Here is a 23,321-nt window from a genome sequence, read left to right as displayed (position 1 = left end):
TGTTGTCTTATGATCATTTTATGATGTTATTTAACATGAAAATAGAATGTGTAATATGTGAATTCAAAAAATTAAATAACTAAAAATTAAATTGATAGCTGATGTACTACACAAATTAGTTGACTATATAGGATTTTTAAACAATTTAATCGACTGATTAATAGGAGGAATAATAAAATTAACTATTATCTAATTCAATTCATCAATCGTTTGTTTGACTATTAAGAACACTAATGAAATTTAGTTTAACACTGATTAGTTATGCCAATGTTACCAGTTGATCATTCTAACTAACAATGAATTATTATAAACAAAATTTATAATTTCTTTGAAAGACTCTCACAAGAAAATAACATTTAATGAATTCTAGCAGCAATTATATATATAAAAAAAAAACAAGAGGATTATGCCAATTCAAAGGAAAGATAAAATAATTTTTTGAAAAAAAATTTATTTGCCAAATAATTACATTTATATGTATATTATTGACAAAATAAATAGATGATAATTCCATCGGTATTATATTTAATTATTTAAAAATAAAAAAAACAATTAAAACAAAATTAAATTTAAAAAAATCTATTATTAATTTAAAAAATATTATTAAATACAATTTATCTATCTAGGTAGCACAAACTAGATGAGGAGACAGAAGCAGATCTTTATAAGAACCAGGAAGGCAACAAGGTGGAGCACATATACTAGTGAGAGAATATTTATTTATTAAGAAAAAATATCATTTCCTTAATGAAAACATGAATTTTTGTTTTGGTTAAAAACATATCATAATCTATCTTTTTAGTTTCCATAAAAAATTATAAAATTATTTCTTCATGATTTTTATATGGTTGTAAAAATAAAAAAATAGTTAATTTATAAGAACTATATAATAAAAATATTTATTTTACTCTTAATTGAATATTCACTTGCAATTGTTTTTATAAATAACTCTAGTACTAGTTGAGAAAACAATGAGGAGAGGCTGGCGGGCTATCATCATCAATGTCGCTGGAAGAGAAGAGGATGTCGTCGGTCTTCTTTGGCTGGAGCTGCTATCGTTGACTGAAGTTGGACCAGTGATGAAGATGGTCGTCGTCAGCTGGAGGAGAAAGAGGAAATGTAATAAAATTTTATTAGTGAAAATTTCATGGTGTGAGCATACATGTGTCCATATTTAACAGCTAGATAAAAAATAATAAAAAAAATAAAAACTTTTTAGAGTTTTGCTCATGTTATGGCTCTAGTACTAGATGGACTCATAAATCTCATAGTAGAAGTTCAGTAAAATTCTACTTCTGATAGTATTTATCATCCCTTTATTACTCTTTTAAATTCATCCTCAAAATATCAAATTCATATAGTTAGGGTTCTTCTTTGTATAATTTGCTTGTCAGCTATGGAGATGAATATTGAAGGTGTTGATCAAATTAGCAGCCTTCCTGACGCACTTTTATCTCGGATTATTTCACATCTAAGTATCTCAGAAAGTATACGAACAAGCATCTTGTCAAAAAGATGGAAAAATATATGGAAATCTTCGTCTTGCCTTCACTTTGATACAAACTTTCTGACCAAATTCTGCATAGATATTTATGATAGGGATGCGAGTTTCAGAGACTATAACAGAAAGAGACTATATGACGAGATTTCACGAGGCACAGGTTTAGTTGAAAAGATCATTGATTCTCATGAAACAAAACTGGTATCTTGCAGTATTTCTCACATTGAAGATAATTTTAAATCTGGTCTCGTTGAAAGATTGATCAAAAACCTTAAAGAGAAAAAGCTCATCGAAGAACTCTCCCTCGTGTGCGAACAACTCTTTGTATCCGATAAGTTTCGGTGCAATTTGCCTCCAGGTATATTTTTCTGTAGAACCCTACATGTTTTGGAATTGAAGGGATATAGGCTTAAAGATGCTTCTCCTTTTGAAAGCTGCTGTAATCTTGTCACCTTAAGGCTCAATTCGGTGAATCTTGATGATAAAACCCTCTCTCGGGTTATTTTAAATTGCATGTTCTTGGAGGATTTGTGTCTTTGTTCTTGCACTGGCTTAAAAAAGATAGAGATCCATGATAAGAATCTCAAGTCTTTGAAACTTAACGGCTTGGATTTGGAAGGAATTGATATCAAAGCCGAGGGCCTCAGCATTCTTGTGCTTAATTCAGTTTCGTGCTCAGTAAATATGAAAATTAATACTCCGAGTCTCGTGGAGTTTGGATTTTGTTCTGATGGTGGTCGACTCCAAAAAAGCACACAAATCTATTCCAGGATCATAGATTTTCTTGAGCGTTGCTGTGGCCTCTTGGTAAGTTTTCTAGGTTTAATTTCATTGATTAATTAATTTTAGCTTTAAGTTTTAAATATATGGTTTGTGGATGATGAGAAGACTAATGTCTTTTTTTTCTTTCTTTCTTTTTGCTTATTGTTTTTTGTTCATTTTAAGCAGCAGCAAAACCCTAATAATGGTTTTGTGAAGTGCTCCAATCCATTTGGGCAGTTGCATACTCTATCTATCAGTTTAGCTTTGGACAGTCAAATGGAACAACACATCTTAGATCACATCTTCAGACTATGCACCCATTTGCAGAGACTCGGTATCAGTATTCCAGTAAGTAGGATTTTCTAACGTCCTTTTTTTTCTTCGTGTTTTTGGTTACTGGAGACTACACACACACACACATTTGTCCTTACTTCGAATCTTTTGTTTCTTTTTCATAAGCCCAACAATAGGGGGCCTTCCGACTGGGAATTACCATATCCTACATCCATGTTCTGGGAGAAAAGGGAGCTGCATGATAGCATCACACATAGCCTGAAGTTGGTGAAGATAAAAGGATTCTGTGGGAAAGAGGAGGAGATCATTTTTGCTAAACATCTCATAAGAAAGGCTCCCATGCTGAGGAGATTTGTGATTGAATGTGGCGAGAACTGCTCAGAGACAGGAGCAAGGGAAACTTTAGGCTTACCACTCGAGCCAAGGGCCTCCGTCAATCTCTCTATAGTCTTGAAGCCAAAGGTAGATGGAAGTTTTCAGAATTGGGTGTCAACCTTAAACAAAAATCCCTTTTGTTAATTTGATGCCAGTAGTTTTAATTTCCACTTGAATTTAGAATTCCCTGGATTTTTAACTCATTAATTTGCTTGAGACAAGAACTTATGAGTGCCAGATAGTATGCCTTGACATTTCTTTATTTCGGGTTGTCCCGAAAGAAATCCTGCTCGTTAAACATTTTTCTGTGCATTTTATTCTAAATTTTATTCGTGTGAAAACCTAAGTCCCATCTAGGCCCTGTTATGACATGGAGCATCAAACTCTAGAAGTGAATATTAATTAGGATTGTTTCCCTGTAAATTTTCTCCAGTAAGCAAGCTAATTAATTGACATGCTCTACAATTTGAAGTTAGAAGCTAAAAGTTTGCAAATTTGGCATCAAATACTCTATTACAATTGAATGTTCACCATTATATATTTGTTAGCTTTGAGACTCCATGACGGTGCGTATGATCATAAACTTTTGGGTGATGATGAATTTAGTTCACATCGTAGATGCTTGCTAAAGAGTTTCAATGCCCTCAAATATATAATGCTTCGCAGCTTCGTTCTGCTGTTTTCTTCGCTTCTTAAGAACTCTCACATAATATGTACTAGTCATGCTCCTTTTGACATATCTGACGTTTGGAATTCGCTCTTTTAACGTTCAAGTCCATGCCATTGAATTCCGTATTTGTCAAGCTGTTTTGACATGCTATATAGTCCGTTGTCATGTAGCAGTAAATATTCTGGCTAATGTCTAGCTAGCTGTGTACTCTCCGGTGTTTCCCGTGTTTAGGCCAGTACTGCCGGTTGTGCTTCTGTGTGATGCAATTCAATTTGTAGAGCTATATTTCTAGCTTGACAACTTCAGATTTTGCCAATTTCCTATTATGAAGGAAAAGAAGAAGAATACTGCATCGGAATCAGCCACGAGAGTCAAAACTAATAGATTCCTGCTAGATAGAAGGCTTTCTTCTTTTAGCTTTGGGACATGTTCGTAGCTAGTATCATTAATTCGTTACCTCCATTAATTTTTCAATCATCAACCTGATTTTTGTCGCTCGATGCAGTCTGGTAGATATAAAAAGTACAGATGGTATTTTGTTCATGAATGTACATTGCAAGTTGGAGTCACTTCCATTTCTTTCTTCTTCTTCAATTTGATTTTCTTTGGGATTCAAATTTCAGCAACATAATGGCTGAACCATGAGGAAATATAGCCATGACTTCAATTTTGGAAATGGGTCTCAGGATATGTTCTTTATTCAGTTCACGGGAGCTCCTGAAAGCATTTCTATCATCCACGACCTGTCAGGAAGGGAAATGGAGGTTTTTTTTTTCTGCAAAAGATGCTCTGTGTTGTGTGGACACGGAGCAACTTTACTACTGACTAAACAATTGTCTGCGCTACGCAGCAGAAAAAGAAAACATCAATTTTGCTAACTGTGTTTGTAGAAAAGAATGTGTTGAGTGTGTTTGTAAAACAGTTGTATGAACCAATTAAATTGGAAATTAATGTATGAGCTAATGATCACAACACTGGGATGATATAAATTCTTGGTGAGGAAAGAGTAGTAGTCCAGATAATTTAAATAACATGAACACAAATAATCTTCAGAAGGCAATACATGCAGTAATATTGCAGCGCAAATAACACAGTGAAGCATGCCTGAGGCAAGAAACAAAATGTTGCGCAAGAAAAGTGAGAGAAAGCAAGTCAAGAGTTCAATGAAGATCATCGTAGATTGTCCGAGGAACAGAATTCATATGAAACGAGTTTAATAAAATAATAATGAATATTATCCCATCGAGCATGCCAATCTGTTGAGCAGTCAAATAATTTCATGGATCGACTATGTTACCTGGTCTCTTTTTTTCCTTCCAATAAAAATAAATTATAATTAGGAATTTAATTTTGAGTGGATACAGGTATTATGATCTCTAAGAAAGGGTAAGTAATACCAAATATAAAAAAAAAGTAGAAGAGCAACCACTTGAAATATAAAAGAAAAGTTGTAATAAAAAAGAGATAAATTTGCAAAAAAAAATAAATTGTAAAAGGTAATTGCATAAATAAATTGTATATATTAGCCTGAATATATTTTCTAGTAATTGGATGACTCATTTATCTCGGTATAGTATTTAAGTTATACCTAAACATATAATTTTAATCCTATCTAAATTGTTTTTATAAAACAAAAGATTATAACCCATTAAAAATAATAAGATTATCTTGCTAGGATTTCTCTCTTTTATATATATTTATTAGATTTTTTAAAATAAATTTAAAAAATAACTAATAAAATATTACTATTATAAAAATTAATATTGTTTAAGAGTGTTTGCTCGTGTTTTAACTAGAATTTTTTAAAATTTCGAATTTTTTTATTTTAAATTATATTTTTATATATTTTGATTGTTTTATGTCATCAAATGTAAATTTAAAAAAAAATTAAAAATTTTAAAAAAGCAACCGTATACAATACCGAAACAACCCCTACCCCTAGTCTATTCACTTCAGCCACCAATCTTCGTGTCAAGCTGACTTTAATTTGCTGATCTTCTTCTAACTAGTGAGAAAACCAAGCTCCGACTCCTTTCCAACGTTCCTTCAATGGCGTCCCAATCGGAACATAAAGCCACCGTAATCGACGGCAAGCTCATCGCTCAAACAATCCGATCAGAAATCGCCGAGGAAGTCCGTCAACTCTCAGAGAAATACGGCAAGGTATTCACAAATCTCTTTGCAAAATTTAATTAAAACAGAAATCTGGATGAATTGACAAGTATTTTCCACTTTCTTTACATTTCTAGCTGTAAAAATGTTGCTAAGACTAGTTCCTGTTTTGGGTTTTGTCTGCTTTTCTGTTTATGATGTTAAGAGTTCAGTAATTTCATGTTTTGATGTGGTTAGGTTCCTGGGTTAGCTGTAGTAATTGTGGGCAATAGAAAGGATTCTCAAAGCTATGTGGGTATGAAAAGAAAAGCGTGTGCTGAAGTTGGGATTCAGTCCTTTGACATGGACCTCCCTGAGCAAATATCTGAAGCTGAACTCGTTTCCAAGGTTCATGAGTTGAACGCAAATCCTGATGTGCATGGTTGGTTTAATCTTCAAGTATTTATTGTTTTGAAAAAATTTTGAAATTTCGCAGAGGTTTTATTGAAGCTGGTTATTGCATCGTTTTGTTACGACGCCAGTTTTTGAGCAATCTATCTTTATATTGGCAGGAATATTGGTTCAGCTGCCACTGCCAAAGCATATAAACGAAGAGAAAGTTTTAAGTGAAATTAGTCTTGCAAAGGATGTAGATGGCTTTCATCCTCTGAACATCGGCAAACTTGCAATGAAAGACAGAGAGCCGCTTTTCCAACCCTGCACCCCCAAGGTATTTGGTTTTGAACTGCTTTCAATACCAATGTTTATGCATTATGCTATGCGTAAAACTCAATCCTTATACAAGAATGTGCTTGCTAATCGGGCTGATTCTTATAATCCTGTGTTTTCTAAGCAGAACTTTTTTCCCTCTCCCAACAGGGTTGTCTTGAACTTCTACATCGAAGTGGTGTAAGTATAAAGGGAAAAAGGGCAGTAGTTGTAGGTCGCAGTAACATAGTTGGATTACCAGTTTCCTTGCTTCTTCTGAAAGCAGATGCCACTGTTACTGTGGTCCATTCACGTTCTAATGATCAAGAAAGCATCATTCGTGAAGCTGACATCATTATTGCAGCAGCAGGGCAACCAATGATGGTAACAGGACATAATGATTGCTTGTAACAACATTGTCAACTTTGAAAATTTCTTCCTGTGATGTTTTTGTTTCCTTCATAAACAATTTGGTTATTAATGCATCTTCTGTGCAGTCAATCAATTTCTGTAAGCTTAGGCTTGTGCCAAGATTACACAAACCATATTCACGTGCGAAGCAAATATGATTTATGCTAGCTCATGGTTCCTAATAGTCTAATATGTTGGAATTGGTTTGCTGGCTTTGATGGAGTGAATTTCCTTTTATATAAGTTTATTTTCTTAACTTTCAGATAAAAGGAAGTTGGATTAAACCTGGTGCTGCAGTTATTGATGTTGGGACAAATGCTGTCGATGATCCAAGTAGAAAGACAGGTTATAGGTTAGTGGGAGATGTGGATTTCAAGGAAGCATGTAAGATAGCTGGATGTATTACTCCAGTTCCTGGGGGCGTGGGTCCAATGACTGTTGCAATGCTGCTCAAGAACACTCTGGAAGGTGCAAAGCGGGTTATTGTGCAGTAGTGCTTCAATTTTGTTCAATTATAGTTGATGATTTCGCTCTATCCTAACTCAAGTCTCATAGGAAAACAATGTTTCCGTAAGTTCAGTGGCTAATAAATCATAGCTTTTGTTCTGTATTGTACTATGTGAGCTTCAGAATTTTCAATCTTTGCAAATTTTTGCAAGAGTATCAAACTGAACAACTTTTATTGTGATTGGGATGAAAAATAAATTAAGAAGCTAGCTTTATCTGCTAGTGTGATCTTTGTTATCAGTAATTCTCTAAAGTGTTTACAGTATGACATCTTTATCCACAGTAATACTCGGCTTCTGATGCCATCATGAACGTTATCCTTTTGATTTTCCTTTTTAGTTTTTGTTTCTCTATCGAACTGTTTTTAGTGCAATGGTGACTTCCATAGGTAACAACTATTGATATTTATGATATTACTTGCTCCAGCTAAAACCAATCTGAACTAGAAATGGTGCTGTAAGCTACAGCCCATCCACAGTGGGGGTGTAAGCTGCTGAACATTTTTTAAACCCAATTAGTGTTTGTTTGGCATTTTAGCAGTTTTTAATATTGAAACTTTTTTATTATTTTTTTTATTTTAAATTATTTTTATATATTATTTCAACACATTTCCAAACAAAAAAAATATTTTAAAAAATAACTATGGTTACAAATACTAAATGGGCTCTTATTTTGGTTCCCAACATGAATGTCATAATACTTTTTAAATGGAAAGCAAGACAAAAAAATGTAAATAAAAGAAGAAAATAATATTATATGTTCATGGTCATACTAGTGATGATATTAGTTCTAAATAACATAGTTAAAGTAAAAAATAACAAAGCTAAATTAAAGAAAAATATTGTATATAAAGGATGAGCAGTGCTCTATTAAATTATATTGAAAAATAAAATAAAAAATAAATATTGGTGGATCTTATGTAGTGAACTACAGGTTTTGTATGTTAAAAAAGTAGGTATTACCTGCTTCACCAATAACTAAGGTTTAACCTCAATTATTGGTGGGTCTCACACGATGAACCTCTGATTTGGAAAGAAACCAAACACACTCCAAATGTGGTTTACATGAAATATAGAAACTACTTCGTTAACAAACAAGCTCTAATAGCTTGGCCTTTAGAGTTAAGAGTGTTAGTAGTGGTAGGAATGGTGATTTTTTTGTTAACAAGTTGGTGGAAATGATGATAATGATAATAGTGATGAGGAGATGGTGGTGGCAATAATGGTAACCAAAAAGTTAATGGTGATGGCGTTTGTTTTCATTAATAAACTTTTGATGAGACGACAATTACTTCTATTCAAAAGAAATGGAGACTTTTAAGTCTTGGACCCTCAATAAGAACAACTTTAAAAGCTTCACTATGTAAAGAAAATAAAGGAGTCTCAATAGAGGATATGTTTATAGGGAACCAAAGTGTAGAAAAATTAAGAGAAAGCAATAAATAAAAAATTATAAATAAAACCTTTTGAAGAAGAAAAACTAGTACACAAATCACTGAAATTAAATAAATAGGGTTCACCATCATTTATAATAGTATCTAGCCTTATTTCTACTATTATAGAGTTTGAATTCTATTTACTTAAGCAATTCTAATTTTATACATATATTTGTATCATATAAAAAGGTTTATTAAATCATATTACAAGCTAAATTCATTTTCTAATTGTACACATGTGAATCCTACTATAATTTCAAACTTCTTATAAGTTATTACTTGGGATAACAATGGGTATCCATAGGTCAAATTTCTTTGTATACATACCCATCACATTATCCATCAGGTAAGAAATTTAAGTATTCATAACCTATCTATCGGGATTTGAGTATCTATATGAATATCTATTGTATGATTAATATTTATTATTCAATAAAAAATAAAATAATAATATAAATATTTGAAAAAATTAGAAAATAATGCAAATATATTATGAACATATTTTTTAAGGGTTTTGTTTTTTTTTTCTATTTGTTGGTTTTTTTCTAAAAAAATTAAAAATTGAGTTGCAACAATGATCTTGGAAATAACATAATTTGTTTTTTTATCATAAATCTTTATAATTGTAACTTGTATAAAAGTACTAATTTGTAGCTTCTTCCTCATCACCCCTCTCCTTCTCCTAAAATATCTTTTAAAATTCAATAAACAATAACTAGCTGCTTTGAGCAACCAAAAATTGTATGGCTTTTCCATACATCATTATTGTGCATTTTACACCCAACTTAACCCCATTAATCCTTAACTCCATGAACTTCTTGTAAAAGGAATCCATGTCTTTTTATTTAGGAAAATAAACACTATTAAGTCTAAAGTCTTGTCAACCAATGTTTTAATGGATACAAAGAGTATGATTTTTATAACTTATTTGTAAGATGGAATTGGTTTTCTCTCTTTTGTAAGGATAATTACTTTAATCATATGATTTTAAACGGTTTTTTTAACAGCAGAGTTAGGGATTGGAGATGGGTTAAGATTTAGGGTTCTTATGAAAGAAAAATTTATCTTATAGGTTAAAGAGGTATGGGTGATTCAATTTAGAAAAAGAAAAGGGTGTTAGGACCATTGTAATTATTTTTATAATTTTCAAGACTCTTAGAAAATCGACTTTGTAAGCATGGATCCAAGAAAACCCCTCCCCCCTTCCATGAATTGATTTCAATCACTTAGTAACACGTATAATGGAATCAACATTTTCTCTTTACATATAAAAAAGGAACGATGTTGAATATTGTAAATATATTTTAAGATCTAATTTTAAAAATAAAACAAATTTATTTTTCTTTAAAATAAAGTTTGGGCATTTGTTGAAAATCTAGGATTTCACATCTATAAGTCCTTTTGCGATGAAAAAGATGAAAAGAAAAAAAGGGAAGAAAAAAAGGGAAAGGATTTAAAAAAGAAATTAATGTGTGTTTGTGTTATATTATCTATGAGGGTAAATTTATCATTTTATTTTATTTTAAATTTTGAGTCGATCAAGAATGTAAAGTGTAATTTTAAAAAAATAGAGGCAAAATTAAAAAAATGACTAAACTATTTGTTCGATAATATGTTTATGAGAAGTACTACTTAAGATTATAGATAGGGAGGGTAGCCTAATCTATTAAGATATTAAGTTTTAACTTATATTTTTTGTTTAATTTATTTGAATTTTTTGTTGAGTTTTATTAATTAGATTGTATTTTATGTTAGATGATTTTATTTAGTGGGTTGAGCGTAATAGTTGATTGTTTTAGGATTTATTATTTATTTATAATATTTTAAATATTGTGTTTAGTTAGTGATGAATTGATAAAAAAAAAAAAGTTACAAACTTTTGTTTTTTAACCCTAATTTTCCTCTCTTATTTAGCTCATTTCTTTCTCTCTTTTTTTATCTCCCTTTTCTTTTAATTCTTGTCTTTTACTTCTCCCCTGTAACTTCTCCTAGTTCCCTTTTTTGTCCCGTATCAACACTAGTATCATAGCACAATCTTTAATTGTTCTTACAATTAAACAATTTATGAGTTTGTTCAAATTATCAAATTTATTAAACGTATCAACATGTTGTAGATTTTGAGCAGTTTATTAAGCTCATTGAATCTTTACTCCAAATTCATATAAAAAAGATAAGGATGGTCCTAATTCACTAGATTATATTCAATATATATTCTTCCAGGATTCAAAAAGTGTTAGGTCCATTCCAAACTCTTGGCTATATGATGTTTATGATCATAAACCTAGGATGTCTATAAGTCTTCTTCCCATGTCTCCTTATATTAGCATGTCTAAATCAACTTGAGTTTTTTGCATGTAGAGTTCATGATTTACAAGTTGAGATTATAAAACGAATTCAAACAAATAATGAACAATATAAAGTTCAAGTTGAGTGTCATAATGTATTTAATATTGAAGATTGTTTCATAATAGATATTAGATATAAATGGTATTCTCTTGAAACTAGTTAATAATTGCAGGCGAGTAGTAATATACCATATAAAGTGTTACAAATATTTATGTCATTAAATTATCATTAAACTATCATCAAACTTTGGTATTAGCTTTACTTTTAATACAAAGCACTTGATTATATACAAATTACAACATCATATCCCTGATGAACCTTTTGATACTCTTATCTCATTATCCTTATCATTGGCACAAAAGAAACATACAAATGCTACTTCAGATGTAAAAAAAAAAAATTTACCAGGAATGGTGAGATTCAGCAAGTCCTAGTTTACGAGCTATGTGACCAAATTCAGACTATACCTGGATTATCAGAGACACATCACAGTAGCTTCATCATGATCTTTGAACGCATTATCGAAGTCGCCTTGAACTACACTCGACAGGGTCGAGTTTCTCCAACCTCAAAAGAGTTGATGGAGACACCGAATTCATGACACAATTTACACACATATATAATCATAGACAATAGAGGATAACCCAATAGATTAGGCTTTAACTTATATTTTTTGTTTAATTTATTTAAGTTTTTTAATTGAGTTTTATTAATTAAATTTTATTTATGTTAGACATTTTTATTTAATCGACTGTCAATAGTTGGTTGTTTTAAGGTTTATTATTTATATGTAACTTTCTAGACATTACAATCAATTGATGATAAATTAATAAAAAAGAAAAAGTTACCAACTTTTGTTTTCCAACCCCTCTTCTTCATCTCCTTTCTCTCTCTTCTTCAACTTCTCTTTTTCTAATTCTTGTCTTTTAACTTCTCCCCTCTAACTTCTCTTTTGTCCTAATGAAAGTTTTCTTAAATAAGAAGTGGAAGTAGATCATTTTATTTCGTAATGGATATTTTCAATTTAATCCATATTATTTTATATAAAACCTAAGTTTTTTTTTTAAATTATGTAAATTTATAAACAAACACATAATTTTATGAAATATTTTCTCAAACTACAAGAGCCAACATGAACTTTGGTCCAAGGGAGGAGTGGGGGGCTCCTTCCCTTTATGGGATAGGTCAACAAGAGAGGCATGTGTGGGCTTAAAAAGAAAAAAAATGAAACTATCTTACCTAAATTTTGTTCAGAAATTAAGTGCATACAAATAATTTATTAAGAAATTATTTCTACTTGGACCAAATAGTCGAAGAGTGGATACTTTTCACCCCTTTTCAAATTACACCTTCTAAAAATGGGATATATATATATATATATATATATATATATATATATATATATATATATATATAATAATGAACTCCCACCTAATAAAATAATATTAATGGATCTCAATTAAAAAAGTTAAACAGAATGAGACTTGGGAAATGAGGAGAATAAATAAAAGTGGGAGCCATGCTCCATTTAATTGCGAGGCGATTTTCAACCCCTATTTATCTCACCCTCAACTGTTATGTACCAAACAAGAGGAAAGTACCAAACACATCCTTAGTAAGTGTTACCTATACTATGGAATTAAGGGAATAAATAAACGAGGCCACCATAATTGAAGATAAAATGCTTCCAACTTCAAATCCAAAGATAAATTACAAATATGTATGTATGTATGTATGAGCACTGAGTTTTCTTTTGTACATGTTGCTCCCTCAATTTTTGAAACAAACATAATTTATACACTGCAAATTGTCAGAGTTAACGAATAAGCTGTTGCCTCTTAGGAGATGTAAGAGGGTAAAAAACAAGGGCAAGAATCAAGGAATAAAATTGAAAGAAGTTAAATATGCAGTCATTCCATATTAAATAATGGAATCGATAGTGCAGGTTTTTATTGAAATGGAAGGGTGATTTAAAATTTCTACTTACTGGTCAAGAGGCATCCACTCTAGTTCTACTTCTAGTTCACCACACTCAACATTCTGAAGCTTCAATGAGATCTCCTGCATCACCTTCCCATCAACAATGTTTATGATGCTATCAACAACAAGGGCATTGTCATGTGATTTCAGCCATTTCCCAATCTGCATATTTCCAAACATTTCCGGGTCCCCAAATGCCATTGCTGATGTTATCAACGGCTGGATGTCAATCTCTGCTTCCCCCATTATATCATCAGCCGAAAATGTGTCATGATCGAAAACACTCTGCAATCCATAACATCAACAAGAACGACACATAGCTCAGTATGAACCAGTTAAGAAATAACCAGGGATTTGTTCACTAAAGGATAGAGATGAAAAGATAATTTGGTGAGATGTAGCAAATTAGTTTCAGTAGCAGCAAATTGATAGCAACAACAAGATATGTATTTTCCTGATTACTCAAGATAACAACAAAAGTAGCTGTGGTTCATAAGAAACCAAAAGGGCAACAACACAAGTACTTTATCCAATCACTTGTTTGTGTTCTAAATGTAACAGCCCTTGCTTAGACATAATATTGGATAAAAGGTAAAATACTAGGCAAATAATGAATTTTCATCACCATGTAAATAAAACATCTAAATAGCTTTACTCTTGTAGCTTTGGATCTATAATTGGATGAAAATAAAAGTTGATTGTAACATCATTCAAACATGAGAAACAAGCTTACCAACTTTATGGGCCCAAAATCCTGTGGAACAGATAGCATGAGTTCTTCATTCCAGACTGGATTCAAGTTGCTCTTCATCACAGTGGTTTGAACAGTCTATTAACTCAAAAACAAATTTTATCATCAGTGACTAGCATAAAAGTCGAAGCAGCCCCTTCGCTTGCTTAATAATAATCTCAATTATCTGTTCTATCAATAGAAATTGATATATATATATATATATATATATATGAAACTCTATACAAGGACATATATTTGCCACTACAGTAAATAAAGATTTATGAAGCTCCAGTCAAGCTTTGGCAGAGTTCTGACCAGATGGCCAACCAAATGAACAGTTTATTGGTATCAGCCATTTATCAAATGGTTGTGATTAGAATTACCCTTGATAAAATTAGAAAGAAAAAATCTCCACTTGGTGCCAATGATCTACAAATATATACATCATTATATGAACTTGTCTCAACCATGGATTTTGAGAGATAAAATGGGAAAATTTTAAAAAAAAGAGACAAATTCCACTAACCTGTTTCCCAAGAGTAAGGATCACGTAGGGATCACTTGACAACATATCTCTGATAGCTAAATTTGTACCTTTTTTAACTTTAACCTTCACTAATCCAATAAATTCTACCATGCCTTCCTGTAACAATTTTTCAGTATTATCCGCGTATGAAAAGGAAACTAAGGAAACAAAAAAGGCAAAACAAAACTAACCGAATTCTTTGATACACTCGGAATTCGAAAACTATCAAAGAGCTTCGTGGAAAAACTTGACTTGAGAGAAGATGAGGAAGTCTTCCCTGATGTAATCCGCAAACTAGGTTTCAAAAACTCTTGAAGCTCATACTTTGACCTATGAAAATTGAAATAATAATGTGTAAACACCATTAACATCCAATCTATTAACATCAGTAACTTTCTTGCGGTGACACCATGCAAGATCTAATCTGTCATAACAGAGACTTAATCCATCCATGCAAGTGACACATGGTAGGAAATAAGAATATGAAAAAAAAATGACAGGTTGGGATTTGAAAGGCAAGTCATTTCTAACCTGATGAACCTCATACGCTCCTCATGACTGGAATCTGGTCCTGGCTTTGAAACTCCTTCAGGTAAAAAGGCCTCATAAATTGCATTAGCAGATGAGTTTCCTCCAACTTCAGTCATGGAATCAATTTCATCATCAGACCATTCATCCAACGTCACAGATAAAACCTGGACAATACAAATTAATCATGTTCTAAAGAGAAGAACCACTGGCTTGAACACAGTAAGACCAGCTGTAAGCGTCATGTAGACATCAACTCTAGTTCATACTTTAAAACACACGTGCATGCATTTACATGCAGGTTTTCCTATCCCAATTGGGATTATGACTTTCAATGTTGGTTTGATGCTAATAAATAAGCACTCTAGCAAAGCATTCAAGTTATGTTATGATGCTTTGATTCTAAAATGAATTGATTTTCTTAAGAAATTGATTTGTGCTATTTTTTCTGTTCATCAATTGGTTCTACAGTAGATATAACAATAAAATACTCATAGAAACTTCACAAAGTTGGGGATAAAGAGATTATATAATTTCATTTCAAAGCTGTAACAAGTTGTTATGTCTATTACTCACTGCAAGCACAAAATGTCACTCAAATTGCAATATATAATTAATTGGATTATACTTCCCTACAGCAGTTCCCTCTATTGAAAAAATAAAATCAGAGGTAATATGGAATAGATACCTTTGAGATATGTGTGCCAAGGCTTCTGTGTACCCCACAGCATTTTAAGCATATGAAAACCCCAATATTTGCTGATCTGGAGGAAAGAATGTTACCAAATTTCTTAAAATAACACAAGGGCATAAAACAAAACAACTAAAATTTCTCATTCTTAATATCTCTCCAATTTAAGTGGTTAATTCCCTAGAAACATATTCACAAAATGTCACTTTTCAGTGTGTTAATATGAAGTGTGTATTTCGGTTATGTTAATATGAATATTATTGAACTTACGCCCACTTAGGATCGGGAGCACCACAATCAGCACAAAAGCGATTATCACTTTGGAGCAATAAATCTTTTAATCTTCTTTTACCTTTCCAGAAAAAAAAATGCAGCAATTAAGTTTATAGAATAGCTAAGAAAATCTTCTTGAAGCAATCAAATAAATAGATAGTGAAAATTGGAGGGTATTACAATCATTAAAAATGATAAAAGATAAGGTACTTATTTGCAGAAGATACAACAAAAAGCATTGAATAATGCATACTTATTGGTCCAAGAAAGGGGTCCATTCCAACAGAAAACAAAAAAACAATGCCAAAAAAGATTTATGTTATTTCATTAACAAAAGCAGGGAGCAGGGTGAAAAAAATTAAAGGAACAGAAGCATTGTGAACAATCTAGGAGCTCTGCTCTTGCTACTCCTCTGATCATTGTTCACATCAAACAACAATACAGTGTTAAATTCACAACATGCACTAAATATTTTCAACCAGTAGCATGATTGCACATTTGTTACAGGCTAAACAAACACCAACAAAATTTTCATGCTATGAAGCAATATAGTTTGTAGAATAAATTCGACTTGGCCAGTCCCATTAAAAAATGTCAAGCAGAGATGCAGTTTGTTCTTCTTTGAGGAAATATATATTAAATTCAGCATCTCATGGGGAGCTTCTCCAACTTGTTGCAAATTGAAGATCCATGATATACCAGATTATTTATTCTCCACAATCTGATAGAAATGCCGATGAGAAATCTACACAGCGCATTTCTGTTTCCAAATAGACAGGGCAGTCCCATTTTATTCAAGTGAAAATGACGTTTCTTCAACAAGGCAGAATAATGAAACTCTTAACCATCAGTAACTGTACAAGTTTCTAGAGAAAGAATTCTCAGAAAGAAAATGCATGAAAAGTACATTTCTGCACCTAAGAAGATCTTACAGAAACAAAGTATCATGTCTAAACATATCACAATTAAAAAGGATTTAACATTAGGAGTGAATCGGGTTCTTAGTTTCAGATTCAACAGCAAGAATTTTCAGTTTCGATGGTCAAACTACGTCCTGAAAGTTTAGCATTTAACAATTAAATATGTCACTTCAAATGAATATCCACAAAATAATACCAACTTATGACCTTAATAGCATCCATGTCAAGGAAACAGCTCCCACAAGGAATTAAATAGAGTTCCATAAGTCAGAGAAATCTCAATTTCTTTTCTTGTAGAGAATCTAAAGCATTAAAGAATTAGGACACGATCCATTTTCACACGATGAAAAACCTCAATGCAAAAGCCTAGAATGCAAAAAATCTCCAAGTATGTTCCTTCCATCTTCTAAATAAAGAATTCAGAGCTACTGCAGAAAACTATAACATTAGAAAACATTCAAATTACAAGAGTGTAAACCTGTTAAGGGTGTTATACTATATTACTACTTCAACGCCATACCTGAGGCAGCATGCTTCAGCTCTGAAAATCGGCTCATTGCTTCAATAATAACAAAAAAACATCCAACAAATCCTGTCTCCACCAAGCTATCTGCACAAAAATGACCAGAAGAAAGAGGAGCCCAGTTCAGTAACAATAATACTTAAGGTTAAGACTAAAATCTTTTGAACAAAAAAAGAGCACCTTTCTCTTTTGACCAGAAACCCAATATATCCTAAATTTAGCCAACAAAGATTAAAGAATCCGAAACTGGCCATGTGAAGACATAGCCAGAAATGCACCAAACAAAAAGATGAAACACAACACAATTTGTCTTTTGGTTGCTGATAAAATGGAATTATGCCTGTGACGCTATAATGGCATCCCAGAAAACAGAAGGCGAGAAATTAAATAAAAATGAAGCAAAAGATTAATTTTCGCTATCTTTAGGCAGAACCCAGATGAAAAGAGTTCCAATATGACACATCAAAAGCAATTCCCAGCATCCAGACAACACAATAAAAATTACAGGCATTGCTGCTAATGGAAAACAAATAAAAAGTCACATCAAGAAATGGAGAAATGAATCAATTAAATGATTCATAAGAAAAGAACACAGAGATAATAGATTTGCAATCATTTAAAAAAAACTAACGTTAACTGATAACAATTAACAGCAAGGAAAAGAAAAGGTCTTGAATGCAAACTAATTATAAAAGTAGAAAAGAGAAAGATTGAGTGATCTAAATAAAAGAATTTCATTACCAGTGAAACGTTGGGAATGAATTGAATTGAAATCTGATTTCAATCAAATCCAAGGCCTTAAAAGATTGGTTCTCCAGGTGAAGATGGAGGGAGAAAAGAATGTCAAAAGCTGCCTGCAAGCTTTCACACGAATGATAACAACGTAGTGATAAGAACGATGTTAATTTTTATTTATTTATCATTTAATGGTTATAAAAAGAAAACTTTCTTTAAATGGTTGGTTGGAGCCTGTAATTATATTTGTCCCCCCTCATCAAAACAATAAAATCGAAGTTTGAACACAATTCTTATTTTTGTGTCTTCTCCTCCTTTGAACAACTGTCAAACGTTGCGGTCGTTGAATGCGCGGGTGAGTAGTCAGCGTTGAAACAAAGTGCCTGCTTTTTTTATATTAAAAATTATTTTTAAAAAATAAAAAGTATTATTTTAATATATTTTTAAAAATAATTTTTTAAAAAAAATAAAAAAACACTATTTTGATATATCTAATGAAAAATAATTGCAACCATATTCTCAAATATGCTATAAGTTTTCATTAAATTAAAATTCGTTGAATAATTAATATGAAACCATTCCAAAAATATTACCCTATATTTTAAGTTTATTTTTTAATATAATACAAAGGTTTTGATGACAATACTAATATAATACAATTTCAAAAATCTCATCCAACCATTTAAGTTTTTAAATTAACATGGTTATTTAATAAAATTAATATATATATATATATATAATAAACATTTGACTTAGTTTTTATATAAAGACGTGATTAAATCCCAAATTTATTTAGAAACTAACTGCACATAATTATGTTTTTAAAGACTAATTAATGGCACTTTGGAGTGAATTTTTCCCCCCTAAAAGATGCAATACATTATAGCTTATATATATATATATATATATATATATAAATAAAAAAAAATTAGTTGACTCATGTAAAAGTCTTCTACAGGTTAGTATATATATACTCTCTCTTTTTCTAGGCTGGAATGAAGTTGTGTGGAGGTAATGCAGCTGAAAGTTCTTGCCTGTTGACATTAATTTGGTCGGCCTGGATCCTTTTCTAGAATTTAAGTGTCTTGTAGATGTTCCCTTGCTTCTGACCCACGCTACGCAGGGTCTATCAATGTTATTATTTTTTTATGTACATCATGGATATTTAGGTAATTGTAGTATTTGTAAAGAAATAATAACAAAAAAAAAAATTCATGAGTCATTAACTTAACAAAATTGAATAATTAGTAATGTAACTGTTTGATTCAAACCATAAACAATAATAACAGAAGAAACATACAAAGAATATTTGGTAACAATTAACGAAACCTAATAAACCATAAATATTATATCTGAAATGAGATGAAAGAAAAGATTGTTGGAGACTTACCATTATTTCAATGTGGACAATGCCTTCCACCAGAAGACCTTGCTGAGGCAATCCAAATCCCACCGCAAAATAGTGTATGACGATATTAAAAGAAGTTGTATAGATCGCTAGAGAAACATCGCAAAAAAAAAATAAGAGTGAACATCCATCTATATTCAATCAATCAACTCTATTTAACTCAAGAATAAAATGTTATAATTTATTTAAAATAAAGCAAATAATAATCAAAAAAACATGGACTAAATAAAAAAAGAAAGAGAAGTTTAATTGCCAATCTGAGAAATTGTATGGCAGGTGAAAAGATAAAGGAAAAGAGAGGAAAGAAAAGAGAAGAAAAATGAAATGATTGTCGGCGACAAACCGACAAACTTATCTATGCACTCGCAGCTTTTTCATGAAAAACACGTCAAGACGCACCAGAAGCAACCCCAAAACTATAATTTGGGCCTTTTGAATCACCTGCACAACACGTGGTTGACGCGTGCCCAGCACGTCAATGTATTTTTTTAATTCTTTTTTTATTTATTGAAATACTTAAATGATCTCACCCCAACTCATTAATTATAAAAAAAGAATATCAACAAAATGACACAAATACTCTTTAACCTAAGGGTTAAATTATTTGACATCAAGGACGTCAAAGTCTTTTTACTATGCAACAAAAATTAAAATTACAGGAATTTATTGTTCAATTAAAACACAAAATACCCATCTTGTCCCTAATCAATTTTAGAACATCAAAATTATCATAATACAAAGATTATTTTACCCTTAAACATTTAGCTGAGAGTTTTTTAAGCCAATAAAAAGAAAACTCTATTCTTTTCTATAATGAACTATATCCAGATAAATAGTATTTTTTTTTTTTAAGCTAAAAAAAGTCAAGCCTAGATTCCAAAATAGTTGGATGTTCTTAGAAGGGTCTTTTCTTGGTGGTCAATGACAGTTAACTTGTTTAATAAACTTGAGAACTTGTTGGTTGCAATGTGATATAAGAAACTAAATAGGTGGCCAATTTTACTTTGTGAGCTGCAATATTTTTTCCTAACACAAAATAATGGAGAAAACGCTTAGCATGTTTTTAAAAAAGTACAAAAAAATACATGGTTCTTGTCTTAGTCTTTAATGGGTTTAATAAATTTATTTTATTTAATTATATAATAAAAAACAATAACAATAAATAGACTAAATTTTAAAAATAATGCTTACTTAGAAAAGAAATTACAAAGCTCAATTTCCAGACAACTCAACACTGAATAACAAAATGTTTTAAAAAAATTAAAAAAACAGCAATAAAAGCAACCTGATTTAACATAGCAAACTCATGACATAGGTCATGAGATCAAGATAACCCCATAAAAAAGCAAACAAAAAAATATTATGATGCCCAATTCCTAAATGTAAAAAGGAAAAAATCAATGAACAAAAATGACTCAAATAAACCCGAGCAAATCCATCAAACCCTGTGAGCCAAATCATGTGAACAAGAAAACCTAATAGAAGGCAAAACGACATAAATTTTAAAGATTAGTTATTAAACTAACAAAATATTGAAGAACGAAATCGAACAAATATTCAATCTCCAAAAAAAGACCTGAGTCAACCTCAGCTAAACTCACAATCTAAGTTATGAGATCGGAATAACCTCATAGAAAGGAAAGCAAAGAAAATCACAAAGCTTAATTTTCAATAAATCCAATGTTAAAGGATGAAATAGAAAAAGAAAATTAGTGTCAAAAAATGATATAACAAAAAGACCAGTGTCAACTCGGGTTAACTTCTCAAACTAGTGACCATGGTCATGAGAACGAGATAATCCCATCATAAAAAATTATGAAGCTCAATCCCTAACTAACTCAATGTTGAAAGATAAAATTGAAAGAAAAAATAGCATAAAGCAAAAAAAAAAGCAATCAAAAGAATAAAAACCAAATTTGAAACACAAATAAAATGACAAGACACATTTCTTTTTATCTTTTTGCAAATAAGTGCAAATCTTAAGAAATGAAGAAAGAAAAACGAGGGAAGAAGGAAAAAAATAAAAAAGGATTGTCACACGACTCTACCTACGACATGTACTGCACAACTCGACAATTATTAGCTTGCTGCTTCCAAAGCCACTAAGTCTTCATTTGGCCTTTTGAGCAGGCTACATGCACAACTAGAACACGATGGCTTGCCTGCCCATGCCCAGCAAAGTTGCCTTACTTGTCTACCTCAGTCCACCATATCTGTTTTAGGTTCAATTTTAATCCCTTAAGCTTTTATTATTTTTTACCTTAATATAATTTTATTTTATTTTTTCAAACTAAGTATCAAAATTTTATCTTGACATTGTGAGAACCCAATATATAGGTAACCAAAACAAACCCAAATAAATGCAAAGTGAAAGGCTCAAATTAAAAAAAAAAATGAAGTGAGCGAAAAAAATAAGGACATGAACTTTTCCCCTAACCATGCAAATTAGTCCCTGATTTTAGACAAACAAAAGGGACTAAACAATTATTTAAGCTCCAAACCAAGTGGCAGAAAATTTCCTTGACAATACGAGATTGTCATACGCTTGCATAAAACATAAATCATCGGGACAAATCCTAAGCCAATGTAAAGTTTAAGGCTGAATAAAAAGAAAAGAAAATTGAGGAACCAAAATGGAAAAAATCCATGGGACAAAAAAAAAGGAATCACTGGGCAAATCCACAATTAATCAATACTCCCTTTTAGTTTTTTTTCTGTTAACTAGTTTTGTTTTCCTATACATCACTACGAGTACATATTTGAGGTATTAGTAATGTTCTTGTGAATATTTGTTTTGTAAAACAATAGGCTTAAACTCATAACTTACCAAGTTATTCCAGTTGAAACCTAATCAAACTAAAACCTAATCAAACTAAAAAGAAATATAAAATGATGTTCTAGGAATTTTTTTGAAGAAAAACAATTAAGCAATGATAGGCCATGAGGGAGTCTTTGATAGTGTCATTAGACCCAGCATAGCGGGTCAATGTCATAATCTTTTAACCTGATTGCTTGCCTTACTCGAGTTTCAAATTAAACTATATGAAAAATTTTACGACATAACCTAATAAGTTTGGTGGGTCCAGAGACAACATGGATGGCCATTAAAAATATGGGTTGGCTTTAAAAAATCACAATGACAACTTTTTTGTAACATTAAGCCGATTATTTATTGGAATGACTCTAGTTAACCCAGGTTAACTGCAAAATTAAGAAAGGAATGAGTTTTTTGTTCGGATCAAAGTTAGGTAAGGGCATCGGTTCGAGTTTATCTTCTTGTCAACTTAGCGTCATTGGCCTTTGCTTGACTTCTTGTAATTGTAAGAGCTGACTCAGCAACAAGTCATTTGTTCCTTTCTTTCTTAATGAAGTGACTGGCCTTTCTTTAAGGATCAGAATGAAAATCCTTCTGTAAAAATTCAAAGTCTCTTTCTTTTCCCTTAACTTTTTATCTCTACATTTGGGCCTTTATTTGGCTCGTGTTGGATGCAATTCGAGACTACATTAAGGAGTTATTAAAGAATCAGAAACTGAATTTAAAGAAGAAACCATAGACTTGGGTGAGATAAAATTCAAGACTTAATTTAAGTGTTATCATAGAATCAAGGATCAAACCATGTGGGAGTTCTCATAATATACCTAGTCGAATTGGCGAGTCAAAATGAAACTCGGATGATTAAAAGAAATGTGAGTTGGCTTTAGCAAATTTTTCAGAATGACATCCTTTTTCTTTAATATTAAGATGATAACCTATTGGACCGACCTTGATCAACCCAGGTAAACTATCAGTGTAATACCCTGAACCTTTTACACAATTATTATTTTACTAATTGTCTTGAACATGAAGAATGGGATAATGTTTTTCCTTATTCAAAATCATTTTCCATTTTTATTTATGATGCAA

The 23,321-nt window shown here is 31.4% G+C and overlaps 4 protein-coding genes across 4 annotated transcripts in view; 3 read left to right on the top strand and 1 right to left on the bottom strand.

Annotated features, from left to right (window-relative positions):
- The first annotated feature begins 1,396 nt into the window (after window positions 1-1,396).
- Window positions 1,397-3,628, top strand: LOC133702751 (F-box protein At1g80960-like). Its single transcript, XM_062127075.1, has 4 exons — window positions 1,397-2,308; window positions 2,447-2,611; window positions 2,723-3,019; window positions 3,551-3,628. Exons 1-4 carry the CDS (start codon window positions 1,397-1,399, stop codon window positions 3,626-3,628), a joined length of 1,452 nt encoding a protein of 483 aa, XP_061983059.1.
- Window positions 3,629-5,554: 1,926 nt separating this feature from the next.
- On the top strand, window positions 5,555-7,563 carry LOC133702650 (bifunctional protein FolD 2). Its single transcript, XM_062126955.1, has 5 exons — window positions 5,555-5,765; window positions 5,952-6,135; window positions 6,266-6,423; window positions 6,573-6,785; window positions 7,076-7,563. The coding sequence occupies exons 1-5, from the start codon at window positions 5,652-5,654 to the stop codon at window positions 7,304-7,306; spliced, it is 900 nt and encodes a 299-aa protein (XP_061982939.1). The 5' UTR covers window positions 5,555-5,651; the 3' UTR covers window positions 7,307-7,563.
- A 2,451-nt stretch (window positions 7,564-10,014) lies between these two features.
- The window catches only part of LOC133703025 (nuclear transcription factor Y subunit A-7-like), a 39,926-nt gene continuing 26,619 nt past the window's right edge, over window positions 10,015-23,321 (top strand). Inside the window, exon 1 of the mRNA XM_062127412.1 lies at window positions 10,015-10,018. The gene's annotated coding sequence lies outside the window, so the exon portion shown is untranslated. The remainder of the gene's footprint in view (window positions 10,019-23,321) is intronic.
- Window positions 12,771-18,271, bottom strand: LOC133702935 (ADP-ribosylation factor GTPase-activating protein AGD12-like). Its single transcript, XM_062127271.1, has 9 exons — window positions 18,016-18,271; window positions 17,272-17,361; window positions 15,829-15,910; window positions 15,556-15,631; window positions 14,871-15,034; window positions 14,531-14,669; window positions 14,340-14,456; window positions 13,814-13,909; window positions 12,771-13,365 (listed from the first exon to the last, which is right to left on the bottom strand). Exons 2-9 carry the CDS (start codon window positions 17,306-17,308, stop codon window positions 13,084-13,086), a joined length of 993 nt encoding a protein of 330 aa, XP_061983255.1. The 5' UTR covers window positions 17,309-17,361; window positions 18,016-18,271; the 3' UTR covers window positions 12,771-13,083.

This window comes from Populus nigra, chromosome 9, assembly GCF_951802175.1.
Source record: "Populus nigra chromosome 9, ddPopNigr1.1, whole genome shotgun sequence".
Taxonomy (NCBI): domain Eukaryota; kingdom Viridiplantae; phylum Streptophyta; class Magnoliopsida; order Malpighiales; family Salicaceae; genus Populus; species Populus nigra.
The sequence above is the reverse complement of the archived record's forward strand: the minus strand, read 5'-3'. Positions and strand labels throughout refer to the sequence as shown.